General features: G+C 36.9%; 3 protein-coding genes across 7 annotated transcripts in view; 1 reads left to right on the top strand and 2 right to left on the bottom strand.

The window, feature by feature from the left end:
• USP45 (ubiquitin specific peptidase 45) overlaps positions 1-27362 on the bottom strand; it is a 224715-nt gene that overhangs the window by 82834 nt on the left and 114519 nt on the right. The window contains exon 2 of one of the 2 annotated variants that reach the window (XM_012738824.2): positions 4046-4086. The gene's annotated coding sequence lies outside the window, so the exon portion shown is untranslated. Of the gene's footprint in view, positions 1-4045; positions 4087-8779; positions 8875-27362 lie in introns of those variants that run through there. The other variant, XM_076003101.1, reaches the window with a different exon arrangement.
• Positions 8424-17092, top strand: LOC105856873 (thiosulfate sulfurtransferase like domain containing 3). Its single transcript, XM_012738828.3, has 4 exons — positions 8424-8648; positions 14906-15079; positions 15229-15388; positions 16289-17092. The coding sequence occupies exons 1-4, from the start codon at positions 8576-8578 to the stop codon at positions 16350-16352; spliced, it is 471 nt and encodes a 156-aa protein (XP_012594282.2). The 5' UTR covers positions 8424-8575; the 3' UTR covers positions 16353-17092.
• CCNC (cyclin C) overlaps positions 24979-27362 on the bottom strand; it is a 116897-nt gene continuing 114513 nt past the window's right edge. For 3 of the 4 annotated variants that reach the window (XM_012738819.3, XM_076003105.1, XM_076003104.1), the window contains one exon: positions 24979-26224. In XM_012738819.3, the coding sequence (XP_012594273.1) occupies positions 26170-26224 (55 nt within the window). In that variant the 3' untranslated portion in view covers positions 24979-26169. Of the gene's footprint in view, positions 26225-26760; positions 26856-27362 lie in introns of all 4 variants that reach the window. The other variant, XM_012738820.3, reaches the window with a different exon arrangement.

The raw sequence follows: 27362 nt of genomic DNA, 5'->3' as shown, positions 1-27362 counted from the left end.
TAGTGGCTTGAACTAAGACATACCCACATACCCCCTAAATATATAATGTTCAGGTGAATAAAAAACTAGTTTGGTCAACGAAGTGCTGCTTCTGGATAATGTGTTCCTTTTGCCCTTTCTTCCGTTCCACTAGCAAGGAAATAGGAGGAACTAGAAGAGCCACATTGGACTAGGGAAGGAAGCCAGAAGCCAAACACAGTAAAGCTATCCTACTTGTGCTGTATTACCTAGTGCTGGACTATTAAGAGAAAATAAATTTCTATCTCTTTAAGCTATAGCATTTTTTGTTTTTTTCTCCAACTTTGTATTATGAAAATTTTAAACAACAACAAAAGTTAAAAGAACCATACAAATGAATACCCATATACTATCTAGATTCTACATCTATTAATGTTTTGCTATATTTGTTTTATCTAAATACCAATATGTGTATACGGAGACAAATGTGTATACATAAGTGTATATTTTTTTCTTTTTCTGCTGAACTATTTGAATAAGTTGTAGAGATCATGACACTTCACTCCTAAATACTTCAGCATGTATCCTTTAAAAATAAGGACATTCTCCTATGTAATTATTATACAACAATATTATCACATCTAAGAAAATTAACAATAATTCTCTAACATATCCCATCATATTCTAATTTCCTTAGTTGACTCCAAAGCATCTTTGATAGCTGGTTTTCCAAATAAGAATCAGTGTTTGCACTTTATATTGGTTATGTCTCTTTGGTATCTTTTAATCTAGAACAGCTCTTCTAACTTTTTATTATACTTACCTAAGACACTGAATTTTTAAAGAGATCAGGCCAGTGTATGAGAGTCACCTTGGGGATCTCTTTAGCATGCGAATTCTGATTCAACAAGTCTGGCACAGGACCTGAGATTCTGCCTAACTGGAGCCATTGCTGGAGATCCACAAAAGATACTTTTAATAGCAAAGTTGTATTTTGTTCCACATTGAATCTATCTCTTTCTTTATGGAGTTATTTACTTTTACCCGTTACATTTCTGAAAAACTCAGTTAATTCTAAAGACTTTAGACAAAAGCTAAGCATTTTTTAAACCACTATATTTTGGAGTCTTCATTAGAGCAGCTTATCCTAAATCCTACCTACTACTCTCTTGCCTGGTGGCTCCACTACATTGCAATTTTCATGGTTTTTACTTTCTAATAATCAAGATAATGAATTCCTCAATTCAATACTAAATTCTGAATCTTAATTTAGTCATTCCATATTGCACATAAGGGAGCTTTCAAGTTTATCATTTTATGAGCCATTTCTTTAAGTCCAAGGGTCATAGCTATTGAACTGAGTTGCAAACAAATGAAGAGCTTAGAGTTACAGAGATATATAAAACCTCTGAGTTCCTTTAGAGGTTTCATCTGAAGGAATGAAACCAACTACTTCATCTCTACCTTCTCCCCTCCAATCTTCCTCATCTACTCACTCCTACAGTCCCATCTTTAAAAAATCGCTAATTTAAGAATTCCCTTTTCTGATTACAACTCCCGGTTCTTCCAGCTTGCCTGACTGGCTATTCCAATTCTCCTTTGGCATCCGGGCTGACAAGAGGCTGCACCTCAAATGCTCCCATGATCCCCACAGCAGGGCCAGATTTAGGAGCAAATAAAGAGCTGGTTCTTAAAGCTTCACCTGGAGGTGGCACATGCCACATCTTCTCATATTTTACTGACCAAAGCAAGTCACATGGCACATTTAACTTTACATGGACATGAGGGAACATACAAAGAGTGCAACCTCACTGTGTACCCAGAAAGAGGTGAACCAGCATATCTGTGCACAGCTTAATGACTACATCACCCTACTGGCAGAACCCAATCCTAGATGAACCCAATTAGCCATTTTCTCCATGTCTGGAGAAAGTCTCACAAGAAAGCAGACTCCATGCAGGGGTGGGAACCTATAGCCTTCTGATTTCAATATTGTTCTTTTGTAAACATCAAAGGAGGCAAGAAAAGCTTCATCTTTCTCTGCTGCACCCCTTTTAATAAAAGGATTTGTTCTTTAAAATTTGGATTCAGTCAAAAGGCCACACTTAAGGACCTAGAAGGCCACATGTGGCCTTGAGGCTGCAGGTTCCACACTTGTATAAGGTTCTGATCAACTTACCTATTCCCTACATAGCCATATCAACTTTTTTTACTTTCCTTAAACCTCTACCTCCCCACTCATCAAAAACTGTTCTAGTAGTCTACTTTATTGAGGGAAAAGAGACATAACCAGATAGCAAATCCTATCTTTCTACCCCCAAATTTACAAATCTACCTCCATTGATTTTAATTTGATGTCCTAAAAAGAGATAGGCATAGCTAATAGAATCCTGGAAAAATGGCCCATGAGAAACTGGTCATGTTTTTCTCCAGGTGGTATAGGGAAACCCTTAATAAAGATGAGCATTAACACATAATGCTAGCAAAATAGTAAACAAAACCTGGCATTTGATCTATAATCTGTAAACAACCTGTGCCTTTTTTCAAAAACACTGACTCAAACCTAACTTGGCAATATAGAGAGAATTTCAGATGATTTTTCTAATGTGTAAAATGTCTAAACAGAAAGAATCATTTGGTTTAGTAATGCACAATTTAGCAATCATTTATCTGTACAATTTTCCAATCCTCATTTAAGGCAAAAAGAGACAAAAAGTCCAATTATTAGAGTTTCAAATACTTTCTACCATCAAAATTGTATCTGAGGATTCCAAGACGTCCTTCACATTTGAAGATTCCATAGGATTCACAGGACTTAGCATATAGTTGTATTCATGGCTAACATTTATTACAGCAATGTAATTCAGATGTACAGTCTGACAATAATGGAAAAAGACATGGGTTGAGTCGGGAGAAATCACATGTAGCTTCCTTATCCTGTCTGTCTCCCAGGAAGAGTCACAGAGAACACACTCTTCCCCCAACAAGGAAAATGCAGCAACATGTATGGAATGTCTCTGCTCGGGGAAGCCTGTTAGAGACTCGGTGCCCAGAATTTTTATGGAAGCTATAATTTCGGCATAAAATATACATTGTTCAGCACAAACTCTCCCAATCCAAGTTCCCAGATGGCAAACAAGAGCCATCCTTGCAAGCAGTCCTTTCTATGGACGGTAGTCTTAGGCCTGCTATGTTAACTTTTTCAGCACAACTATGTTCTGGCCATTTTTCTCATGTGGTTTTGCAACCATCAAACTTTACAGTTTTCAACTTCACTATCATGTAACACCTGTATTCTCCAATGTAGGGTGTGCAACTAAGTTGTCTTAAAAACTTTGGTTTTAAATGGGCTATGCAAACAAAAGCCCGTATTCTTCAAAATCATCATCATCTTGTTTTTCTACTTTTGGGCAGTTATTTTCGGGATTGGGGTCGAAGAAAGGGACGATCTCTATTTAGATTAACCAGGCTAAAAAAAATGAAAAGCACTTACAGCATTGCTGCATATCACCCGCTGTTCTAAGCACCTCACAGATACTAACCCACTTAATTCTCACAACTACTTTAGGAGATAGGTTACTACTATTTTCCTCATTTTTTTGCACCTGAAACGGAGGCACAGGGGTTAAGAGACTTGTACAGGTCCTGAGCTAGTAAGTGGTGGATGGGGACGTGGACCCAGGCAGTCCCACTCCGGAGCTTCTTTCTAATACACGATGCTCCCAGAAAACGGTGGTTAGACACACTTCCTCCGCTCGCTGACACCCCCAGAACGTGAAGAGAAAATGCGCCGTGACGAGCGCGCGCAGCAGGGAGGACGGGAGGGTGTCGGGACGCCGCGCGCCTCGGTCACCGTGACGCGGGGACTCGGACCCTGCCCGGCGGCTCCTCCCGAGGCGCAGGGACACCGAGCCGGCAGGGCTGCGCTTACCAGGCCCTCGGTGACCTCCTGGCGCCCCCAGGGATTGGGAAGTCGAGGGGGAACAGGGGCCCCTTCTCCCAGCCTTGCCCACCCACAAAGGGGTCAGGGTCGCCCAAGCGAAGACCGAGAATCAGGAGCGACCACAACTCGGCGTCCCCAACTCACCCCGCCCGGCCCGGCAGCCGCGTCTACAACCAGGAAAGACTGCGCCTGCGCGGCCGTCCCCCGACCAGGCGGAGGCGGGGCCTCGTGCGCCCGCCCCCAGGCCCCGCGGGAGGGCGCCGCGCGGGCGGTGGGGAGGGCGGGGCGGCGCGCGGAGCGGTGGGGAGGGCGGGGCGCCTGCGTTCCGGGAGTAGTAAGTAGCCTTCTGCTCTCAGTTTGCCTGTCCGCAGTGCGCAGCGCCGGTCTTCCTGGCGTCCAGCTTCAGGGCCACATGTTGCCGGGCGCCTTCAGGGACTGCTTCCGACCCCCCCCCCCCCCCCCCGCCCCGCCACCTTCCTCTGAATTCAAAAGTCGCATCTGACGTACATCCTAGGTTATCTTGGTTTGCTGTTGTTATTACCTGTCGTTCTCACTTCTTAACTAGACAGTACATTTCTTGGCCTCCACCTATACCTATTCGAAGCCCGATTATCTGTTAAAGTGGTCTACTTTAGTTTAGTAAAAGTAGTTGGCTTGAAAATATTTTGTTTGAATCATAGATATTGCAAACGTCAACCCTAATTATGGATAGGCTCCCAAAGTGTCCTAATCTTTCATAACTCTTCAGCCAAGAGACAAATGTGGCCTTATGGATAAGAGCGTTGGATTGGAAATCAAAAGATACCAGAGTTAAAATTTTAAGATATCTGATTTCACCCTAAAAACTCTTAATTCTTTTCTCACATTATTTCTGTGTGGAGAACTAGGCAAAGGAGGCTGCTATTGTTTATATTGTATCTATATTCATTTAGCAAATGCAATTGTGTGCAAATATGCCAGTCACTGTACGAGGTATGGGCGTACATAATCATCTTTTGCGGTAAGGGAATTTTTTTCCCTAGGGAAAAAGAAAATATCCCAAATAAGTATAGGTTGTGTTGTGTAATTTTGAAGTCGAAGTTACCTAGCCTACTTCATAAATCAAAAGTTTTCATATATTTTAACTTCGGATTTGACATAGAATGTGGAGGGGGAAAAAGCAAATAAGCAAATCTAAATAATTTGTATCTTAAATTGTGTTATAATAAAAGAGCTTTAAAAAAATGTATATATTGGAACCCAGTATGCAGTAAAAAACGGATTGAATTAGAATATGGAAATTGAGGTTATTTTCCTCATAAAAAGAAATTTAGAAATTATGCAAACCACCATACAATACTTACATTTTTCTTGGAAAAGACAAATTTCAAAGCTATCTTAATTTTCAGCAGATGGACCCTTAGCATGATGAAAATCTCCAGAGATTGTAATCTCTATTTCGGAATTTAGCATGAGTTAGGGAAAATTATCTAAAACTAAGTTGTTGGGTTTTGTTTTTTTGTTTTTTTTTAGAGACAGAGTCTTGCTATGTCGCCCCAGATAGAGTGCGATGAAATGATCGTAGCTCACTACAACCTCAAACTCCTAGGCTCAAACAATCCTCTTGCCTCAGCTTCCTGAGTAGCTGGGCCTACAGAAGCAGGCCACTACACCAGGCTAATTTTTTTGTTTCTGTTTTGTTTGGCTGGTCTCAAACTCTTGACCTAAAGCAATCCTCCTGCCTTGGCCTCCCACAGTACTAGGATTACAGGCATGAGCCACTAGGCCTGGCCTAACATTAAGTTTTTATTTCTGATCTTCTTCAAATTATCTTTTCATTTAATCAAAAGTAAAATTTATTTATTTGATGGATTCTTCAAAAGCAGGAACTCATTTTTAAATGTTACCCTGTATCTTTTAAGTGCTATTACAATGACACTATGACAAAATGTCAAATAAAAATATAGATTCAATTAAGATCAGCTATTTTTCAAATATGCTAAACATCTTATTACTTTCACCATCATTGTTCTGCCTAGCAATGTGTGGAATACTTTGCTAAACTGTAGGCTCTACAAATATACACCTCTTCAATTTCTATCAAGTGTGTTTTTTAAAGATATACTTATTATAAATTTAACACATGCTAGTTTGAATATAAAGTTCCTCATATTCTCCTCCTTTTCACACTCCTGTTTCCTTTCCTCAGAGGTAACATTTTCTCTCCTCTGTTTACTGTTTCTTATGTATAGTCTTAGGAGTTGTCTTTGCACATGCAATATGCATTTGTACCATCTCACGTCTCTTCATCTTGGGAGCTAAGAGAACTATTTTTCAAGTTGCATACAACACACACAGAGAACTGAATTTTTTTTTTTCATTAAATTAGAAAGGATCATTTTGTTTTTGAAGTTTTTATTCTATTTTCCTAATAAAACATCGTGGCCCCAAGGAAAAAAATTATTTTTCTAGTGTGGCAGTAAATATACTAGATTACATTCTGTTCGATGACTTGATGTTTTCACTTAACAGTATATGTCAGATATATTTCACATTAGCCTTATTCTTTTGACTGGCTGCTTAGGACTCTAGTGAATGAATGTATCTTTGATAAAAATTAGTCTCTTGCTAGTGTACATTTACCTTTGCCTACCTGTGCAAGTATTTTCAGTAAATAAACAATTAGCAGTGGAAATGCTATGTCAACAGATCTTCATTTAAAGTTTTGATAGAAATTCTTTTGACAAAAAAATTACACGAAAGGCCACATGTTTCTTAATTCTTCATTTTATTTGTCTATCATATGAGGCCTTAAAGTGGGTTTTAAAAGAAATAGGAAAAATCCCAAGTCTCTTAAAAATCCCCATCCTTTCCAATAGCTTTTCACTTGAACATGAGTTATAACAAAAACTAAAGTGATTTGAGAATTATAATTCATATCAACTCTGCACTAGTAGATCTTTCTCAGAAGAGTTAAATTATTTCTCTCCCTTTCATCCCACTTTAAGTCTTACTAGCTCTCCCCTGAAGGAATAACTTAGACACTTGTACCCTAACAGCAATGATCAAGAATCTCTTTTTGACAAGATCTTTTTGCTCTAAGGACTCTTAAATAAACAAAGTTTGGCACTGTGCTATATATGGGAGGACATATCTTTTCAGAAAAAAAAAAATCCTATAGAAAAATATTTCTTAAATAATAGTCATGAACCCTAGAAAAACAATTATTTAGTAGTATTTCTTTTACAAAAGCACAAATCAGATTAAATATGATTCACTTATGCCAAGTACATGTTTCCACATATTGTGTTCTACAACCAGTGGTTTATGATGCATATTCAGATTGGAGTTGCCACAAAGAATACATAAATCTATACTATATGATGACATCTTAGTTCAAAGTTATTCCCCAAAATGAATTACACAGAGACTAAGCTCCAAATGATTTGGGAAAACATAATTATAGATAATGTCATTGGTACAGAAATCTGAAGTGGTTTATTAATTATAAAATTATTGAAGATGGAATTATTTAAAAGTAAATGCTTAATGAAATTATTACTTGTATATCTTTTAATCATGCCATCAAAATTAATATTTAATTTTAAACTGTTTGCAGTTAAGTATAGTTTTCATGATGCTTGAGAACCAAGTTGAGAATAAATTAAAAATAAGGTAATGAGAAACTTTTATGTGGTAGGCTTCATAATGCCCCACCCCACCCTAAAGATGTTTGTGTTCTAATCCCTGAAACCTATGAATGTGTTACCTTACCTAGCAAAAAGGGACTTTGCATATGTGATTACATTAAGTGTCTTGAAATACGGAGTTTTTTGGGATTATCTCAGTGGTCTGAATATAGAGGTCTTTAAAAAGAGGAGCAGAAGAGTCAGAGGAAGAAGAGATGTGACAACAGTAGGAGGCAGAGTCAGAGAGGAATTTGAGGAAGCTAAACTGCTGGCTTTGAAGATGGAGAAGATAACAAGTGAAGGAATACAGGTAGCCACTGCAAGATGGAAAAGACAAGTACAGAAATTCTTCCCAAGGAACACAGGCTTACTGACATCTTGATTTTAGCCAAGTGAGACTTCTCACTTACGTACTCTTGGATAATAAATTTGTTGTTTTAAGCCAGTATGGTAATTTGTTCCAGTAGCAATAAGAAACTAACCCACGTTATAAATAGTTGGATTTAATCCTGACAAAGCTATAGTCAAATATAGCCAAATATCATCAATTCGTGGAGAAAAAGATGACGGTATGAGATTATTTTAATACCGACATCAGTTGAACCAGCTACCGGAGTTAAGAACAATTCTTACAAAAGCATCTACGTAGTTTGCTTTAAACTAATCCAATGCGTGAAAATCGTGTTATAAAGTAAATCGGAGAAGTTTATCTACTTTAAATCTTTCAATATTAGCTGGATCATATATTTTGCCTTCCATTTTTAAACTTTGTCTCTCCTAAAGAAAATAACATCTCAAAAACAAAAAAGCGAGCAAAACCCTTAGTTTTTTTCCAAACGATTTTTAAATTTTAAAGCAGGGCAGCCTGTCCGCGACTGTGCCTTGCAGCACTACCCGCGTCGGCCGGCGCGTGGCCGGAGGGCGCTGGAGAGCCCGCGCCGCGCGCCCGCGGGCGAGAGCAGCAGGAAGCGGCCGGCCGCGCGGGCGCCGCGAGGGCGAGCGGGCGATGGTGCTGCCCCGGCTGCTGCTCGGGGCCCGGCTCAGGGCGGTCGTCGGGTCGGTGGAGGCTGCACCCTGCGGTGAGCTGTGGTAGTCCTTGGGGAAAGGGAGAGCGCCTAACCTTGGACGCCAGGGAAGGGATGGCATTGGCGCAGGTGCTCGTTTCTTTAGCCTTCAGTTAAAAGTCAGCCCCTTTGCTTACTCTTGTTACCTGGGGAGGTAGCATCCACCTGCAGTTCCTGTTAGTTCAGACTTCCGGCTACCCGGACCTGGGCTTGCTCTGGGGGACGCACGGAGAGAGGTAAACATGCTCCGGGGACCTCGTGTGGGGGAGGGCTTTGCTATTGGCGGTGGTGCTTGATTGAGCCGTGAAGGTCAAATCGCAACTGAGGAGCGAGCGGGACGGCGCGGGCCTGCGGGGGAGGGACGAGTGCGAGCCCCGCCTTGCGCGCGGCGCCAGCGACCCGCCCACTGGAGAGCCGCGCTCGTCGCCGGAAGCGACAGCCGCCCGGAATTATAACGTGTTAGAGCTGTGAAAGCACCACGCCTGAGTTTACAGATGAAGACTCAGAAGGCAGAGAAGTGAGGGTGGTTAGTGGAGGCATTGGGTCTAGAACTCAGCGCAAGCCCCCCCAGGCCCTTCTTTTTCGCTTTACGTGCTTCCTCTCCTTCAGCGTCAGATTTTCTCTGCGGATGCAGGTACAGGAGCCCAGCATAACAGCACAGCGCTACCTTCCCCCTCCCTCACTCTTTATCTAAACTGTTGGTGCATCCTCTGTAGTTTAAGATGTGCTTTTCTATACAAATTTCTTTCGTTTTACCTTTAATCAACAGTCATTTGTTGAGCAACCACTCTGCCAGGCCTCCTGTACAGCCTTTGCAGCTCAGGAGTTTACCATTTCTGGGGGAGACAGACCCAAGTCAGAAATCACCACATGCAGCCCAGTCGAGTGACACTGCAATGGGCAGAACAATTGACTCTGGTTGACTTGGAGAAAATATTAGAGAAAGGTGTCTTTTCCACTTTAAAAATTATGCTAATATTGCTTAATTATATTCTTGTTATATTAAACAATAAAGAACTGCATTAGTCTCCTTTATACATCCTCCCTCTCCTATTCTCCCAGATATGGTTTGATACATACCCTTCTTAACACTTTTCTATGCGTATACAGAAGTAAAAGTACGTAAAAAATACTATATATAAAAATGTGATCTATGCATACTTTTCTGTAATTTTTTCCCCACTTAGGTATTCACAAGCTTTCCATGGCAGCACATATAACTCTTTTAACTAGTCCTCTATTGATGAACATTTTGGTTTCTAATCTTTTATTATAAACAGTTTAATAATTATCATTGTACATGCCACTTTTGTGTATTTGTACAAATATTTTCCTATTAGTAGAATAGATGCCCAGAAGTGAAATTGTTAAAGCAGAGCTGACAAGTGACATTTATTAATAACTGGGTCTTAAAGGAGAGTAAGAGTATTCCATGCAGAGATGAGGGAGAAAGATATTCTCTTCAGAAGCAACAGTGTGTATAAATCATGAAGGAAAGGCAGAAATAGGTATTTATTGATTGTACTGTATATACATTACTTTATTTAAACATCACAGCAACTCTGAGTTAAATGATACTATTCCTATTTTACAAATAAGAAACTAAGGCCAAACACTCCTTCCAATTTCTGGCAACCTCTAACCTGCTTTCTGACTCTATGAATTTGCCTATTCAGGATAGTTCATATAAATGGAATCATATAATATTTGTCTTTGTATATGGCTTATTTCGCTCAGCATAATATTTTCAAGGTACATCTATGTTGTAGCATGTGTCAGAATTTCATTTCTTTTTATGGCTAACATTCCATTGTAAATATACACCATATTTTGTTAATTCATTCATCTGTTGAACACTTGGGTTGTTTCCACCTTTTGGCTATTGTGAATACTTGCTGCTATGAGCAGTGATGTACGAGTATTTATTTGAGTCCTGTTTTTCAGTTCTTTTGATTATATACCTAGGAGTGGAATTGCCTGGAAACCTGTATTTTAAACTATTATAGGTATTTGTCCATTTTTCCATATTTTGCTATCAGTGAGAAAGACAAATGAATATAGAAAAGTGTCTTTTTTTTTTTATAAGAAGATATGCTTTTTTGTAACTTTTTGGCTTTCTTTACTTAATAAATGGAACAGCTAGGCATTTCTTTTGGACTGTGGGTACTGCAAAAAAATTACCAAGACATCAAGAATATTGTGAACCCAGAAAGTCTGGGAACCTTAGGTTTACATACAATGTTCTCTAACTAGGTTTTCTTTTTTTTCACTTAATACTATATTTTGGACAACTAACATTAAGTAATACATATTCCATTATATAAATGTACCACTTGTACTATAACCATTCCCTTATTGATGGACTTTTAGCTTATTTTATTTTTCAGTACTACAAAGAGAGTTGCCCATGAACATAAGTATACATATATACATCTGTATTAACTCATACCAATATTTCTGTATGATAGACTCCTAAAAGTAAAATCGTGAGGTAAAAAGGATATGCATACTTCAAACATCATGGCTAAATTTTCCTTCAAAAGTTTATAACATTATACACAACAAACAATGTATGAGAGTTACGCATTTCCTCATTCTCTCACCACTATTTGATATTATCAATTGTTTTAATTTTTACAAACCTGGCAAAATTACAAATTTTATATCTTGTATTTCCTTAATAGTGAGATTGGGCACCTTTTTACTGTTTTCTTTTTGTGTGTGTGTGTGTGTGTGTGTTTCTCTTTTTTTCAGACAGGGTCTTGCCCGATCATTGGGGATAGAGTGCAGTGGTGTCATTAGCTCACTGCAGCCTCAAACTTCTGGGCTCCAGGGATCCTCCTCTTTCAGCCTCCCAAGTAGCTGGCAGCACCAGCAACAGCTAATTTTTCTATTTTTTGTAGAGATGGGGGTCTCACTCTTCCTCAGGCTGGTGTCAAACTCCTCGCCTCAAGCAATCTTCCTACCTTGGCCTACCGAAGTGCTAGGATTATAGGCATGAGCCACCATGCCCTGTCCCGCTTTTCACATTGTATTGGCCATCTGTATTTCTCATGTCAATTCCCCGTTCATATATTTTGACCACTTTTCCATGGGGATTTTTTTCCTTTTCCTAGTTTTTTATATGAGCTCTATTTTATTAATACTTATCTTTTGTCTCTTCTATTTTCTTCCTGCCTTCTACTTGTGTTTTAATTGTTAATTGTTCATTTTCCATATATAAACTTAACATTTTTATGAGGTCAAACCTTTCCTTTCTGACTTTGGTCATGTTTAGAATGGGCTTCCTGTCCCAAGATTTAAATTATTCATTTATGTTTTCTAAGACATTAACTTTTAGATTTAAATTTGGAATTCATTTAAACATGAGGAATGAGGCAACAGCCTCTTTAAAGTTTTCTCCTAGCTAGTTGCCCTACATACTATTGAATAAAATCTTTCCCCATTAATTTGAAATGTCACTGTTAGCCAATACTGGATTCTCATATAAATATTCTGAGTCTCTTTCTGGACTTAGACCTTTAAACCTTTTTCTATGCCAGTTCACTACTTAAGTCAATTTAAGTTTATAATATATTTAATACATTAAATAAAAATTGAAGCATAACCATATTATTTACCTTTTGTATCAAAGTCATTTTGTTGTAAAATATGAAAATTATTAATATTTTTGCTATTTTATTTTGGAATTTTTAGATACTTTTAAAAAATAATTTTAGACCTATAGAAAAGTTACAAAAGTAAAATAGTTCCCTTTATCCTTACTCAACTTCCCCTAATATAAATATTTTCATCATGCAGCTGAAATCAGGAAATTAATATTGATATACTATTAACTAATCCACAGACTTCATTTATATGTCACCAGTTTTCCCACTAATGGTCATTTTTTATAATCCCAGATCCAATCCTACATTGCATTAAGTTGTCATGTCTCCTAGGTCTCCTTCAGTCTGGCACAGTTCCATGGTGTTTGTCTTTCTTGATATTGACACTTTTTAAGAGTGTATGTTATTTTTTAAATTGAAGTCTTCTGATTAGATTCAAGACATGTATTCTTTTTGCAAGAATACTAAAGGAGTGATGTTGTGCTCTTCTCAGTGCCTCATGTCAGGAGGTACCTGTTACCAACATATCTTACTACTACTAAAGTCATCTTTGAATGACTGGTTAATGTGGTTATCTTTCAGGTTTCTCCCATCTATCAGTGGTTCCTGCCTGCAACAATTATTACGGGGTATTTGCCTGATGATTATATTTCCATCATTCCTTCTACATTTATCTCCTGGAATTCCAAATTAAGGAAAATAATCCCTTCTCCCATTTATTTATTTATTCAATTATATATTTATATAAATATGGACCTGCAGGTTTATTTTATGGGCTATTGTCAAATACCATATTATTACCAATTACAGTTGGCCCTCTGGATCCTTGGGTTCCACAACTGCAGATTCAACTAGCTGTGCACTGAAAATATTTGGGGGGAAAAAACCCAAAATTAACAACACAACAATAAAAAATAATACAAATTAAAAAACAATACAGTATAACAACTATTTACATAGCATTTATATTGTATTAGGTATTATAAGCAATTTAGAGATGATTTAAAGTATATAGAATTTAAAGTTCTATGCAAATACTGCACCATTTTATATAAGGGACTTGAGCATCCACAGATTTTGATATCCTAGGGGGTCCTGGAACCAGTCCCCCTCAGGAACTAAGGGATGGCTATATTCAAAAGAAATAGAAACAGTGCCATTATCCATTACATTAAGTACTTACAAGCATACTTTAAAATGTAAGGTCCCCACATCTAACATACAGCTTAATATCCTCACTTGCAAGGGAAAATGGAATTATAATTTTCTTTCTTTCTTTTTTTTTGAGACAGGGTCTCAAGTGCAGTGGTGTGATCATAGCTCACTGTAGCTTCAAATGAGTGGTCTCAAGTAATCCTCAGCTACTGGCTAGGACTACAGGCACATGCCACCACACCCAGCTAATTTTTAAAAAAAAATTTTTTGTATAGAAAGGGTCTTGCAATGTTGCCCAGGCTGGTCTTGAACTCCTAGCTTCGTTTGATCTTCCTGCTTTGGCCTTCCAAAGTGCTGGGATTATAGGCGTGAATGCTGGCCTACAGTTTTTTTAATATTGTTATTTGAATTAGGGTAAGGTTTACAAATTATTTCCATAATTCAGTTACCAAATGCTGAATGTACATTTAAAAGCTCCCACCAGTTAAGGGGATTGGAGAAGGTAGAATATGGAGTTGGCACAAGGCCAGCCATCAAGCATTCAGGGCAGGACAGGCTGCATCCTGATGCTCAGAGTCAGGATGTATGTGTAAATGGAAAAACTCTTCTGTTTTCTACTCATAACACTTTTGACACTAAATGTGTGGGTTTTCCACACCAAGCAATTCTCTAATACCCTGTGGACACCAACTGAGGGTCCTACAATTTAATTCTGAACTACCTACCTAGAATTAGCACAGACTCCCCATGCTGAAGGCCCAGTCCCGTAAGACTGCCTCCTCTTCAGACACCAGTAGCAAGTCCAGGCCTCCCCATACTTCTGACGGACTGCCTGTAAGTTGGTTCCCATGACCCCCTTCTTGGGTTGGAATGGCTCACAGGACTCAGAAAAACACATTTATTGATTTATTTTAAAGGATATAATAAAGGTACAGATAAACAGCGAGATCAAGAGGTACATAGAAGGGGGTCTGGAAGGGTCCCAAGCACACTTCTCTCCCTGTGGAACTGGGCTATTTGTGCAGTACATGGATGTGTTCATCAACCCAGAAACCCTCTGAATCCCATAGTTTGGGGATTTTTATGGAGACCTCAGCATGTGGGCATGATGGATTATTAATTCAATCTCCAGCCTCTCCTCTGGAGATTGGAGGATGGGGCTGAGAGTTCTAAGCTTTAGTCATGGTTGGGTCTTTCTGTTGACCAGCACTCACCCCGAAGCTATCCAGGAGCCCACCAAGAGTCACCACATTAGAACAAACGAATCTCCTATTACCTGGGAAATTCCAAGGGATTTGGGAGCTCTGTCAGGAAACAGAGGCAGAGACCAAATTAATATTTATTAGGTCACAGAACTAAATACATACATAGAATACATAGTTTAGTAAAGTAAAAAGACTAACTATAGTTAACTGACTGGAATGGGGGCGTGGATCTTTTAACCTACTTTTTCTAGCTATTACTACCAATGTCACTTTGAAGTTGACTAAATTGTTTTATTTTTTCCAGGCTTAAAGTCAATAAAGGGAAGCTGTCACAAATTTTGTATTGCTGTTTTGAAAGATGTCACTTATAAGGAACTTAAAAACCTGTTGAATTCAAAAAGCATTATGTTAATTGATGTTAGAGAGACATGGGAAATTCTTGAGCATGGAAAAATCCCTGGGTCTGTCAATATACCATGTAAGTGCCATGTGTCTTAAACTGATTAAGAGATATATATATCTTATGTACATGTAAAATTTACTATTATCTAAAATCTATATATAAACTTATATATATGATTTACGATTTTCTAGAATCTAATTGAAATTCTTAACATTTTCTTTCAGTGGATGAGATAGGTGAAGCTCTACAGATGAACCCAAGAGACTTCAAAGAGAAGTATGATGAAGTAAAGCCATCCAAATCTGACAGTCTGGTGTTTTCTTGTTTAGCTGGGGTGAGAAGCAAGGTGGCTCTGGACACAGCAATATCTCTGGGCTTTAATAGGTATGTAGATGAAGGAAGTAGATTCATGAATGTATATTGCAATGTTTCATATATATTACGTTTTTATTGGTCTATTTAAGAACTTCTAGGCCTGGCGCGGTGGCTCACGCCTGTAATCCTAGCACTCTGGGAGGCCGAGATGGGTGGATTGCTGGAGGTCAGGAGTTCGAAACCAGCCTGAGCAAGAGCGAGACCCTGTCTCTACTAAAAATAGAAAGAAATTAATTAGCCAACTAATATATATATAGAAAAACAATTAGCCGGGCATGGTGGCGCATGCCTGTAGTCCCAGCCACTCGGGAGGCTGAGGCAGTAGGATTGCTTGAGCCCAGGAGTTTGAGGTTGCTGTGAGCTAGGCTGACACCACCACGGCAGCCTAAAAACCTATTTAAAAGATTCAAGTAAGATGAAAAGATAGAGGCTTTTAGTCTCACTATCCTGCTTTTACTGACAGTAATTATAAGAAATTCTTTTTTTTTTTTGAGACAGAGTCTCACTTTGTTGCCCAGGCTAGAGTGAGTGCCATGGCGTCAGCCTAGCTCACGGCAACCTCAAACTCCTGGGCTCAAAGGATCCTTCTGCCTCAGCCTTCCGAGTAGCCGGGACTACAGGCATGCACCACCATGCCTGGCTAATTTTTTCTATATATATATATTAGTTGGCCAATAATTTCCTTCTATTTATAGTAGAGACGGGGTCTCGCTCTTGCTCAGGCTGCCTCGGCCTCCCAGAGTGCTAGGATTACAGGCGTGAGCCACCATGCCTGGCCTAAATAGGTTTAGAGTCTAAATAGTATGGTGAGTAGCCATGGCATTATTTATCTCTAAAGTTCTCATCAACCTTCTTTTATAAAGCAGTAGAAAATGTTTACAGCACTAACTATTTTACGTATATTTTCAGATCTCAACACTATGCTGGAGGATGGAAGGAATGGGTAACCTATGAAGTTTTAGAAAAGAAATAAGGAAATTGAAATTTGGAATACAAGTTGGATCTTCCCTTGTGTACGTGCAGCCTAAGATAGTGGAATGAGCAAAAGAATAAAAATCTAGTCCTGTTACCACTGATTATGGCAAGGTGATTTTGTGTAAACCAATTACTTATTGAATCTTTTTCTCATTTGTAAATTGAGAATACCACTCTCCCCTGCCTACTTTCAAAGGCTATTGAGGATTGAAAATAATGTATGTAACTTGCCATGGAAATATAAGGGCTGAGATTCTAGGAGTTAATTTTTTGAGTAGTTTAGTATAGTTCAATAGTATTCTAAAAGACTAGGTTACTTGTATTACCTAATCATGTGTGACTGTATGTGTTAGTACAGCTTCTATTCATCAAAGAGGCTATGAGCTAGACCAGTAGCTTCATAAGCAGACCTGACCTTTAAAAAAATCAAGATTGTATGATCTAGAGAAATCAGGGAAATCTGAACAGTGAAAATACATTAACAGCATCCAAAGACTTATAGGAGTGTTACAACCAGCACAGTAGTGATGTAATTTGCAATTTAAAAATGAAAGTTAATATTATTAATGTGGGATATAAATCGGAACAGTGGTTGCTGTTCTAGAGGGAAGAAGAATAACTAGAAAAGGCAAGGAGGGAACTTTCTAGGGTAGTGGAAATGTTCTATATCTTGACTGAAGTATTGGTACATAGGTATATATATTTGTCAAAATTCATTAAAGTGAACACTTAAAAATATATGTGTTTTTTTTTTGAGACAGTCTCGCTTTTTTGCCTGGGCTAGAGTAAAAATATATATATTTTTATAAGTAATTATACTTCAATTAAAAAATAATGAAAATAGAAAAAAAAAGTCTAAATGTAAGTATATTCCTTTGGAATGTTAAGTCCTACATGTGTTAGTGTGCAAGTGCAATGATGGCCAAATAAACCTGCGTTTTCTTGTCTGTGCCTCTTCAGACCCATTTGTTTTTAGCCTCATGCACGTAAATCATTCTTGCAGTACCTACAAAGACTTGTTTTTTCCTAAATGAGATAGAAAGCCACTAGAGAATCTGGGGTAGGGATATGATATGATTACCTTGAACTTCTATTTCTGACAGGGAGGAATATATATAATGTTTAAAGGCATTAATTCCCAAGGCAGCAAGGATTCGAAGAGCCATAATTTCAGGGAGAAGGAAAAGTTATAGAGCATGAACCAATATTGAAGTACTGAGCCCATTCAGGAATAGGAGCCTGGGTAAATACATCAGGCTTTTAGTTGGAAGCCCTGAAAGGCTAGGAGTAGAAATGAACTGGAAATTGATCAACCACATGCACACACTTAAGCTTTGAATCAACTAAAATCCTTGAAAGAATTAAGGTGATCTTCCTGATGCCTAAGGGTCAACCAGAAGTATTTAATAAACCCTCTCTGGAGAACAATACCATTATCTAGCCACAGGAGGGGTTAGCAATAGTAAATCTTTTAGTCATGTGGCCATTAGGTTTCTGTTGCAACTACTCTACTCTGCTGTTGTGCACAAAAGCAGCCATAGAGGAGTAAGTATCACTATATTCTAGTAACACTATAGTCTCTTAGGTTTGAATTTTATGTAAGTTTCATGTGTTGCCACATACTACTATTCTTCTGTTTTTCAACCATTTAAAAATATAGCAAACTTTCTTAGCTCAAGGCCAGGCAAAAATGGGTGGCAGGCCAGATTTGACCCATAGGGGATAGTTTGTAGACCCTTGAGCCACAGCTACAAATTATCCCTATAATTTTTCATATATAATGTTCAGTATTCTATGAAAACAAACTAGATGTAGCAGTGTACAGGAACTCGTGATTGAAACAATAACAGGGAGGCTGAAATCCTAGCACTCTGGGAGGCCAAAGTGGGAGGATTGCTTAAGCTCAGGAGTTCGAGACCAGCCTGAGCAAGAGTGAGACTGCCATCTCTACATGGCCCATTCCTGTAGTCCCAGCTACTTGGGAGGCTGAGAGGCAGGAGAATTGCTTGAGCCCAGGAGTTTGAGGTTGCAGTGAGTTACAATGATGCCACTGTACTCTACCAGGGGAGACAGAACAAGACACTGTCTCAAAAAAAAAACAGCCACAAAAACGTCTACATTTTGGAGTTTTCAGACTTTAAAATAAATGTGATTAATATATTCAATAATTTAGATGACAAAATTAAAAAATTTATCAGAGGAATGAGAACTACAAAAAAGTATCAAATGGAAATTCCAGGACTTAAAAATATAATAACTGAAATTAAACACCTAATAGATGGTATATGGGTTTAATAGCAGATCAGAGAAAACTGATGGCAGGATTAGTGAAAATGGAAAAACCTATAGAGGTACATGTATTAACTTGGATGACTCACAATATTGAGGAAGAAAGAAAAGAATAGAAACACATACTGTAAAATATAGTTTTAAAACATAAAATAATATTTAGGCATCTGGACATATATAGTATCAGTATAAATAAGTTATGAAAATAATAAATATTAAATTCAGAATGGTTTCCTTTGGGGGAGGAGAGAGGAAAACAGTAGGCTTTAACAATATTGTTAACATTTTATTTAATATATTTAGTCCGTAAATAAGCACTGAATTATTTTTACCTTTTATATGTATGGGATAAGGATTATTGTTATCCCCACTTGGCTACACTTAAACAAGATTATACAATTATAACAAGTTTGGATTATTGGTACTATTATTAAAAGAAAAAACATGACAACGTATTCTGTTAACCCAAATATAACTGAACTTAATATCTTTTAAAAACAAATTTAAATTTATTTTTTTGCAGAGACAGGGTCTTGCTATATTGCCTAGGCTGGTCTCGAACGATCCTCCCACTTTGGCCTCCCAGAGTACTGAACTGTACTTATATTTTTTTGAAGAAACAAAGGGTTAATAAATTACAAAATATATTTTCTAAATAAATTAGAAAAATATTTTTTCTATATTAGATCAAATTTATAAAGGTAACTGTTATTCCAGAATAAAAATTTGACAAATTATATTTCTTTTCTTTTTCTTGAGACAGAGTCTCACTGTGTTGCCTGGGCTAGAGTGCTGTGGCGTCACAGCAACCTCAAATTCCTGGGCTCAAGCAATCCTTCTGTCTCAGCCTCCCAAGTAGCTGGAACTACAGGCATGCGCCACTATGCCTGGCTAATTTTTTCTATATATATTTTTAGTTGGCCATTAGTTTCTTTCTATTTTTAGTAGAGACTGGGTCTCGCTCTTGCTCAGGCTGGTTTTGAACTCCTGACCTTGAGCGATCCTCTCGCCTTGGCCTCCCAGAGTGCTAGGAACAAATTATATTTCTTAAACTGCACTGACTTGTACAAGATTCTTAAAAGAGAAAAACATCAAGGTTGGCAGTTATCAGAGGCCTCAAAATGTAAAAATATAACGTATGATTTAATACATTATTTAACAAGTGGCTATTTTATTTCAATCATGGGAGAATATCACTTTTATTTTGATAATACAAGGGTAGATCAAAAGTTTTAGAAATGTATGGGAAAAACTAGATTATACTTTGAAATGCTATATAAACTTATTTACTTTCATTATGGAATAGAAGGAAGATGTCATGGAAAAACTGGCAACAGCAGACAGCTTCAGAATTAATGTGTCTCAGGTTTCCTTCATTCACATCATTTTCTTACCTGCCTTATGATCTCATTTGGGTTTCTTGGATTCTGTGATAATGTGCCTTTTTGCTATATAGAATGTATATGCCATAAGAATACTGGAGAGAGGTAGGATCAGCAGCTAATCTATGAAAAATTTTATATTATTAAAGACAAATGAAAATTTGAATGCTTCTCCCACCATCCAGTAAAAAATATTGTTTAATGCCTAAAAGGACAGCAATTTATTAGTGGAAAAATATAATTTTGTCACCACCACTTTTCAATGCTGTAAGCTTCTCCAAGAGCAAGGATAAGAAGAGAAAGCAGAAAAGGAGAGAAGTTTTAGTAAGATACCATAATGGCAGAATGTGCTGAAGTATATCCAAGTGAGGATAATAGTTCCGACCTCACAGTTTAGTTTTGAAGATTAACTCAGATAAAACATTTCAAATATTTAATATTATGCTGTCATCATCATTACTGTGTAAATCTGTATTATATGATACCTGACTATAGGCAGCTATATTTTGAATTGTTTGCATTCATGTAACATTAATGGGTAAAGAAGGCAGGTGAAACTTCTAGCTAAACATGAGGGGAGCAGGAATGGCAGTGGACTCCTTACTGAAAACAAGTAGAGTGAAACTCTGAATACTGAAAAATGAGATAATCTTATTCCCCACCCTCATTTGTCTCTAAGAACCCTGACAGCCTAGCTCCTACAACCTGAGATAGAAAGCTACAAGACTCCTCTCTGGAAAAATTGACCCACCCCAAAGAAAAACCTTTAGAAAATGATGTCAGGGGTGGGAGAGATGGCCCATGAAAAAGTTTTGTTGCTGCCTCATCTTACAATGAAGCTCACCACTGAAAAGTCCTACTTATGCACAGACAGACCTTCCAATTAGCTTTATCTGTGCCTCTCAAATATGAAGGATCCTGGGAAAATTAAGGCAAGATTTTAACATGAAAGACTATGACCAAACCAAACAGTAAAAAGGGACTTCAAGGATATACAAGTTGAGTATCCCTTGTCTGAAATGGTTGGGACCATAAGTGTCTTAGATTTGATTTTTTTCAGATTTTGGAATATCTGCATATATGCAATGAGATATCTCGGGGATGGGACCTAAGTCTAAACATGAAATTCATTGTTTTTGTGTATACTTTATACATCTAGCCTGAAGGTAATTTTATATAACATTTTAATATTATATGTGCACAAAACAAAGTTTTGACTGTGTTTTGACTGCATTTTGTGATTCATCCTATGAGGTGGGGGGTAGAATTTTCTCCTTGAGGCCTCATGTCAGCACTCAAAAAGTTTTGAATTTGGGAGCATTTTGGATTTTCAGATGAGGGATACTCAACCAGTAGCGTTAATGCAGGTAACAAAGAAAATTTTAAAACAACCAAAAAAAATCTAAACTCATATCCTCAGAATGATGAGAACATACTACACTCTCAAACAAGAACAAGGTGCTAATTAAAAGACCTACATTCCCCAGATCTTGGATATCTATAGATAGAAAATAAAGAGAAGTCCCAATATGATGAATTCTTTGATGACAACTGTGCTCTTTGGCTGAGAAAGTAGTCAGTCTAGACTGGAGGATGAGGACTCCAGGAAGAAAGTCTTTCTCTGAATGATTTGGAGAATAAATAAATGACAAATGATTCTGGTGATAAATTAATAGACAATACAAAGTAAATTCAGCAAATTACAACCAAGCAATTACTACTTCCAGAAACACAAAAAAAATCCTCAAAGAAAATGTAATTATAGTACACTATAGAAAAAAGCATTACCTATATATATTCAATATGTATTGAATATGAATTTAATAAAAACTATACAATTAAATGGTTATGAGAAAAGTCCCAGTCTAGGAACAGTTGAAGAAGGGGAAGAATACCAGGAATTAGGTGACAAAGCAAAATCTTCATCTTCCTAGGGAGTTAGATAATATTTACAATTGAAAAAAAAAAAAAGAAAAGAAAAAAGAAAGGAAAGCATAGCAGAGGAGGCAATACAGCAAAGTATTTGGAGCTTAGATGCCCAGGTATTAAAAATACCAAGCTCTGTCACTTGATCAGTAACTAAGTTACTTAATATTTCTCCTGAGTTTTCTCATTTCAAAAATAAGATTGCTCTGAGAATTTATTTCATAAATACAGAACTTAGAACATACCTGGCACATAGTAAGTGCTCATATAAATACTATAATTAAAAGTGTGTTACTTAGAAATGTGGAAGTAAACAGCAGAGAAATGACTAAAAATTGAAAATATTTGCGTCTGGATGGTAAGAATGAAAGGTAGGGAGAATGTGACAAAGATCCAACATTTTCCACATCATGTCTTATAGCAGCAGTGCCTAATAGAATTATAAAGCAAACCATTATGTTATTTTAAATCTTCTTACATGTAAAAGATTAAAAAGAAATAGTGAAATTAATCTTAGTAATGTTTTATTTAATCCTATGTATTCAAAATATTTAAAACATGTAATCATTATAAACAGATTTTACATTGTTTTATACTAAAGTGTTTGAAATCCAATGTATATTTTTACATTTATAGCACAACTCAATTCAGACTAGCCACTTTTTTTTTTGGAGACAGGTCTTGTTCTTATGCCCTAGAGTGCAGTGGCATGATCATAGCTTACTGCAACCTCAAACTCTTGGGCTCAAGTGATCCTCCTGCCTCAACCTCCTAAGTAGCTAGGACCACAGGTGTGCACCACTATGCCTAACTAAATTTTCCTTAAATTTATTTTTGTAGAGACAGAGTCTCACTATGTTGCCCAGGCTGGTCTTGAACTCCTGGGCTCAAGCAATTATACTGCCGCAGTCTCCCAAAGTGCTAGGATACAGGCATGAGCCATGGTGCCCAGCCAGACTAGCCATATTTTAAGTGTTCAATAGCCATGTGTGGCTAGTGGCTATCAAACTGGTCAGTGTAGCCTGTGGTAATATTTTAATTTTAAAAACAATCCATATCATCAATGGCTGCTAAATCACAGAATGAGACACCCAGACATACATGCCTCTGATAGAAGACCATTACTAGATACAGTAGCCTACTAGACAAAAAAAAAAAAAAAAAAAAAAAAAAAAAAAAAAGAATCTGATCACGTCTTTATTTATTTATTTATTTTATTTATTTTTTTTTTTTTTGAGACAGAGTCTCACTCTCTTGCCCAGGCTAGAGTGCCATGGTGTCAGCCTAGCTCACAGCAACCTCAAACTCCTGGGCTCAAGCAATCCTTCTGCCTCAGCCTCCCAAGTAGCTGGGACTACAGGCATGTGCCACCATGCCTGGCTAATTTTTTTTCTCTATATATAGTAGTTGGCCAATTAATTTCTTTCTATTTTTAGTAGAGATGGGGTCTCGCTCTTGCTCAGGCTGGTTTCAAACTCCTGACCTTGAGCGATCGGCCCACCTTGGCCTCCCAGAGTGCTAGGATTACAGGCGTGAGCCACCACACCCGGCCTGATCAAGTCTTTAGATTCAATAACCAATTTACAGAAAATATGGAGAAAAAACATGTTAAATGGTATGTCAAGGATACAATCAGCAAAATCCAGATAGTGGGAAACTCTTAGTAAAAAATAAACCAAAAAGAGGAATTTTTAAAATGTGATAGAGATGGAAATCATTGATTTAAAAAACCCAATGGATTTCACAATGAATTGTACTGTGTGGTCCCTATTTAGATCCTGACTAGAATTACTTAACAATTTTTTATATTTGTGAGATAATTGAAAATTTGACATTAAAAAATTATTTTTACTAATTCTTTTTTAGGTACAATGCTTTCACAAAAGTTTTTTTTAAAGAGTCATTATTTCTTAGGAATACATACCATGTTTCCCTGAAAATAAGACAGGGTCTTACATTTATTTTTCCTCAAGGAGACACCCTAGGGCTTAATTTCAGGGGATGTGTTATTTTTTTTAAGTACGGTACATAAAATCTACATTTATTCAAATATAGTTAAGTCGTCTTCTTCTGGAACATCATCATAACTCTCCGAACCCCGAATTCCATCCTGAATTTCTTGCAACTCTATTTCCTTTAGAACCATTGGCCCCAACCTCTCATGTCGAGCAACAGAGCTCTCATGGGGCAGATGAGAAGGGCTGCTCATCTTCTTTACCGCTCCTCCATGAAATGCAAGGGTTGTGCAGATACACTGCGCAGCCACGCCCATCACTAGGTCTTATTTTGGGGGTAGGGCTTATATTACGTAAATAGTTAGAAATCCTTCTAGGGCTTATTTTATGGGTAGTTCTTATTTTTGGGGAAACACAGTACTGAAATATTTACGGATGAAATGATATGCTATCTGGGATTTGATCCAAAATAATATGCAAGTTGGGAGAAGTAGGTAGGAGTTTAGATGAAATTGGCCATGAATTGATAATTGTTGAAGCTAGGTGATAGTTATGGAGATTAATTACGCTACTTTATTCTTGTATATGTTGTTTTAAATTTTCTACAATAAGTGATTGAGCCATATGTATTAATTTTAAAAAGAAATAGGTAAGCTTAGTTTTAAATTTTCCATAAGTGACTGAGGCACATGTATTAATTTTAAAAAGAATATAGGTAAGCTTAAAGGAAAAATTATTGCTAAGTTAATGATTGTAATATGATCACTCTGCCTATCCACCTCAAGCCCAACATTAATTCCTTCAGACCTGAGGAGAGCTTTTTCTTTTATTTCTTATCCTGCCATAAGCCTAGGAGACTTGTATTTGTCATTGGCCTGATTTTACACATACAGTCTCCCTTTCCAGGTCATCTGATTCTATCCATAAGGAAGCAGGACTGGGTCTGCTTAAAAACCATTTTGAAATGACCCCCATGGCAAACTATAGAAAGCTTTAATTTAACACTTAACTAAAGAGGGATTCTCAGAAAACAGCATAAGGCAAATTAAAAAAGATAAATTCAAGACACTAGTCAACATGGCTGGAGGACTTTTATTCTTGCAGTTTTATACTAGGAAGCCAACATTTAATTTAATAACCCATTGTCCACAATTGATTTATTAAAACATTTTAATCCTTAAATTGTACATCAATATCCTATGACTCCAAATGTTGTCACTCTCCTTCAAGTCTGAAGAAAATGATTAATTTATTAAGTTCCACAGACAGCACAGTCCCACTGACATAACATTTAGTACGAAGTCCTACACTCATATGAGAATTAAGAACAGCCAGTATCAAACTGGCCTGAAACCTGATTGTGTTCCTGGCTCAGGATACTTGTAGTAAATTTGTAAATCCACATTAAGACACAAAATTAAACTAGGATGTATATCTTATTAAAAACTTTTCACAGTAAAAATTAACATTAAAATTTTACTAAATTTCAACCTTATTATGGTTTCTGATCCAATTAAAATTTCAAAATGCCTGATTAACTGTGAATTAATTCCAAGTAACTTCATGTAGGTATTTCTTTTTTTTTTTCTGTTTGCCCAGCATTTCAAAATGGTTATGGAATATTACTTTTAAAATGTCAAAGTATGCTATACATATTGCACTTTTCTGCTAGGCTGGGGCTAGTATCTTCCATGGCAAGATACCAAAACTATTCAATAAAGTACACTTTTAAATCAATAGGTACTTGATTAATTTCCCTGAAATTATCAACATCATTACCAAAATCTTCCAGGATTTTGTAAGATTTGATTCTTTAAATACAGTTTTAAAGTTAAACGTATGAAGGGAGAAAAAAACCCCTCATATACTGACTTTTTATGTCCTTTTTTGGTCCCTCAATGACCAAAGAGAATTTTAAAGAAATTATGCTCCATGTTTCCTGTCTTAATAAAAAGCTACAATTTCTATTATCCAAATTAAGAAATATTATACTAATCAAAACCATTAATTTTGAAATATCTATGTATGTCTGTCTGTAGGTCCCCTTAGAACCTTTCCAAACTTTTATAATCAACAGATGTAATCAGTTATGTACTAGAGTCAAATTAGGTAAAGAAACTTATTTTGCAAAAATAAAATCACTTCCCAATATGCTTGACAGAAACAAGCTATTCATTTTCATTTGTGTTCCATTGAAGACATTACTGAAATCTGTCCAATGGTTTATTTCCAAGTGGTCCACTACGGAATTCTTCGGAATGTTTTAAGATTGGCTGTAGCTAGAGTTCTGACTTCCATTTGGACCCTGCTCTCCTTCACTGTTCAAATGGGGAAGAAAGAGATTTTTTACCAATTAAAAGATTCATTTTTAACACCCTAATAAGCCTACTAATTTTAAAGTTCATTATTCTGTAGCAGAACTCTATAAAGAAACATTACTAATTATAAGACACAGATGTAGAAAAATTAAAACCCAGAAGAGTAACATTTGGTTTTATGTTTTTATTCTTATGTAACTTTTTGCCCTCACACATAACAAGCATTCTGGAAATCAGTGTCCATATACACTCCAAAAATTTAAATTAGGGTATGGGATTTTATTCTTATTACAGGTATCACTCAACATAGAGATTACAGCTTCTAAACAAATTTTCTATAAAATTAAATCTTACATATAAAATTCTATTCCTACTATTTATGAAAATCAAGAAGTGTTCTTCCAAAAAAACTGGTGTCCAAAGGCATAATAAAATCATATGTAAATACAGCAAAACTTTATAAGTCAGAAAGAAATATGGTAATTTCCTGGAAAATGCTGAATATTTAAAATAAAAATAACTAAAACTGAAAATACCATTGAATGTGGCAATAGGATTATTGTCTTATCTTGTCCACCATCATCTTGCAGCTTCAGGCCCTGCCACTAGTGGAGAATCACTCAGGGAATTTCTGCAAAAAATGCATCCAAAGGCAGCTGTTTGAATGACTGTCTTAAACAGCTCCTTGTATAAGTCAAGTTAACTTTGTCTAAACTGTAACATTATCAGTAGCAACCTACAAATTTATCTTGTTATATAACTTAATTATTTTTCTAAATAGATGATGAAGATGGATAACCCTTCTGACATTCTTCCCTACCCCAAATGATCTGATATACAGTGAGGGCTTAGAACCTGAACTAACTGAACAGATCCCATTTAAAAAAATAAAAATCATCAACAACAAAAACCTCTTAGCACCGGTGATTCATATTTAGCAAAATTATGTTATTGTGTGCTGTGAATCTTAGGGTCACTCAAAACCAAAATTCTTTATCAGGTCATTCATCAGAATTTTTAAAACTGCTACTAAAATTTATAAAATAGGGAAATAGCCAGTAGTGTGTGGGGGAGATGGCACATAGTCAAACTGACATGAAACTACTACAGAATTCTTTATCCCTGAATTTCAGATAAA

The sequence above is a fragment of the Microcebus murinus genome, chromosome 5 (assembly GCF_040939455.1).
Source record: "Microcebus murinus isolate Inina chromosome 5, M.murinus_Inina_mat1.0, whole genome shotgun sequence".
In the NCBI taxonomy this organism is placed as follows: Eukaryota; Metazoa; Chordata; class Mammalia; order Primates; family Cheirogaleidae; genus Microcebus; species Microcebus murinus.
Note: the sequence above shows the minus strand (reverse complement) of the source record. Positions and strands in the feature narration are given on the sequence as shown.